The sequence below is a fragment of the Aureococcus anophagefferens genome (assembly GCF_000186865.1).
Source record: "Aureococcus anophagefferens unplaced genomic scaffold AURANscaffold_1457, whole genome shotgun sequence".
Taxonomy (NCBI): Eukaryota; class Pelagophyceae; order Pelagomonadales; family Pelagomonadaceae; genus Aureococcus; species Aureococcus anophagefferens.
This window is the reverse complement of record NW_008706408.1, coordinates 1-1,464: the sequence shown is the minus strand read 5'-3', so window position 1 is coordinate 1,464 and position 1,464 is coordinate 1. Positions and strand designations below refer to the sequence as shown.

The 1,464-nt window shown below is 71.4% G+C and overlaps 1 protein-coding gene across 1 annotated transcript; it reads right to left on the bottom strand.

The window, feature by feature from the left end:
• Positions 1–406: 406 nt before the first annotated feature.
• AURANDRAFT_69332 (hypothetical protein) lies at positions 407–969 on the bottom strand (the record flags this gene model as incomplete). Its single annotated transcript, XM_009045099.1, has 3 exons — positions 407–558; positions 594–757; positions 911–969. 3 exons carry the CDS (start codon positions 967–969, stop codon positions 407–409), a joined length of 375 nt encoding a protein of 124 aa, XP_009043347.1.
• Between the last annotated feature and the right edge of the window lie 495 nt (positions 970–1,464).

Genomic DNA, 1,464 nt, shown 5'->3' with positions numbered 1-1,464 from the left:
CGGTTTCGGCGTCTCGCGCTCGAGCTTGCGCGCCTCCTCGCTCGCCGAGAGCTCGCCGGCGCGCGCGGGCCGCGAGTTGGCGGCGGACGCGGCGATCGCTGCGACGCCGGCCGGCGCGCGGCGCAGGACGTCGCGGCGCTGCACCGGCTGCAACGGCGCGAGCGCCGACGCGCCGGCGAAGACGAGCGCCAGAGCTCGGAGCTTGCCGAGCATCGCGTCGATCTCGACCTTGCACTTCAATATCGACTCAACGTCGGCTGGTTTGCCCGACGTGCTCGCATCAATCCGCAGCCCGAATCGCGACCCTCCGCCGTCCGCCACGGCGCGCGGCGCCCCGGCCTAGACCCCAACACCCCCCGGGCCGCGCCGTCCGCCCCGCGGCTTACGGCCGCGCGCCGCCGCCGCGCTACCAGTAGATGCCGTCGCCCATCTGGAAGGTGACGCACTCCATCTCGTCGAGGTTCTCGCAGACCGTGCCGTCGCGGGGCGCGAGCGTGAGGACGTCGCCGTCCTTGAGGTGCTTGCCGCACGGCCCGACGTCCGTGAGCTCCTCGCCGCCTGAGACGAAAGCCGTCGGCGAAGGAAAGAAAAACCGCCGTCGACGGGGCGACGCCGGCGCGCGCCGAGCTTGCGCGAGAGGCGCACGGTCTTGAGGTCGATGCGCTCGTCCTTGTAGACGTTGAAGAGTTCGTTGAAGTGGGTCTTCATCTTCCACACGGGCTTCGTCAGCCACCGGAACGGCATCGAGTAGCGGCACCTGCGGCGGCCATTTCCGTTGAAGCGACGTTGAAGCGGCGCGCCGCCGCGCGCCGCCCCGGCCCCGCGAGGGACGGCCCCGCGCGCGCCGCGCAGCCCCCCCCCCGCCGGCGGACGCCGGAGGACGCGCTCGAAACTCGGCGTGCCGACGTACTGGATCGTGATCTGCCAGTCGGGCTGGTTCGCCTCGAAGCGGGTGATGCGCTTCGACATGGCGCCGCCGAAACCCGGGCCGGTGCTGCTAGCGGCGTCCCGCCTCCGAGCGTCGAGGCGAACCAGAAAGGACCAAAGTCCCCCAGTCGTGAGGAAGCAGCCCGCACCAAATGATGGATACTTGAAGGTGTTGAAAGTGACTGAAAGAATTCAAAGCAAAAATGATGTGATGGCGACGTCGGGGCTGCAAAAATCGGCGTCGGCCTTCCTCGGCCAGATCTCCTGCGGCCTGGGCGTCCTCCTCGAGGGCCCGCAGGACGAGCCGCCGCTCCACGACAGCGACGACGAGGGCCTCCGCGACGGCGCCGCGGGCGCCCCGCGGGAGATCGACCTCGCCGGGGCGAGCAGCGACGACGACGCCCTGGCGCGGCCGCCGCTCCGGCGGAGCGGCAGCGACCCGCGGCGCGAGGAGCTCGAGATCGAGGAGCCGGACCTCGCGCCCTTCAACGGCAGCGAATGCGCGGACGTCGACTCGGCCCGTTCCGCGTCCGCCGG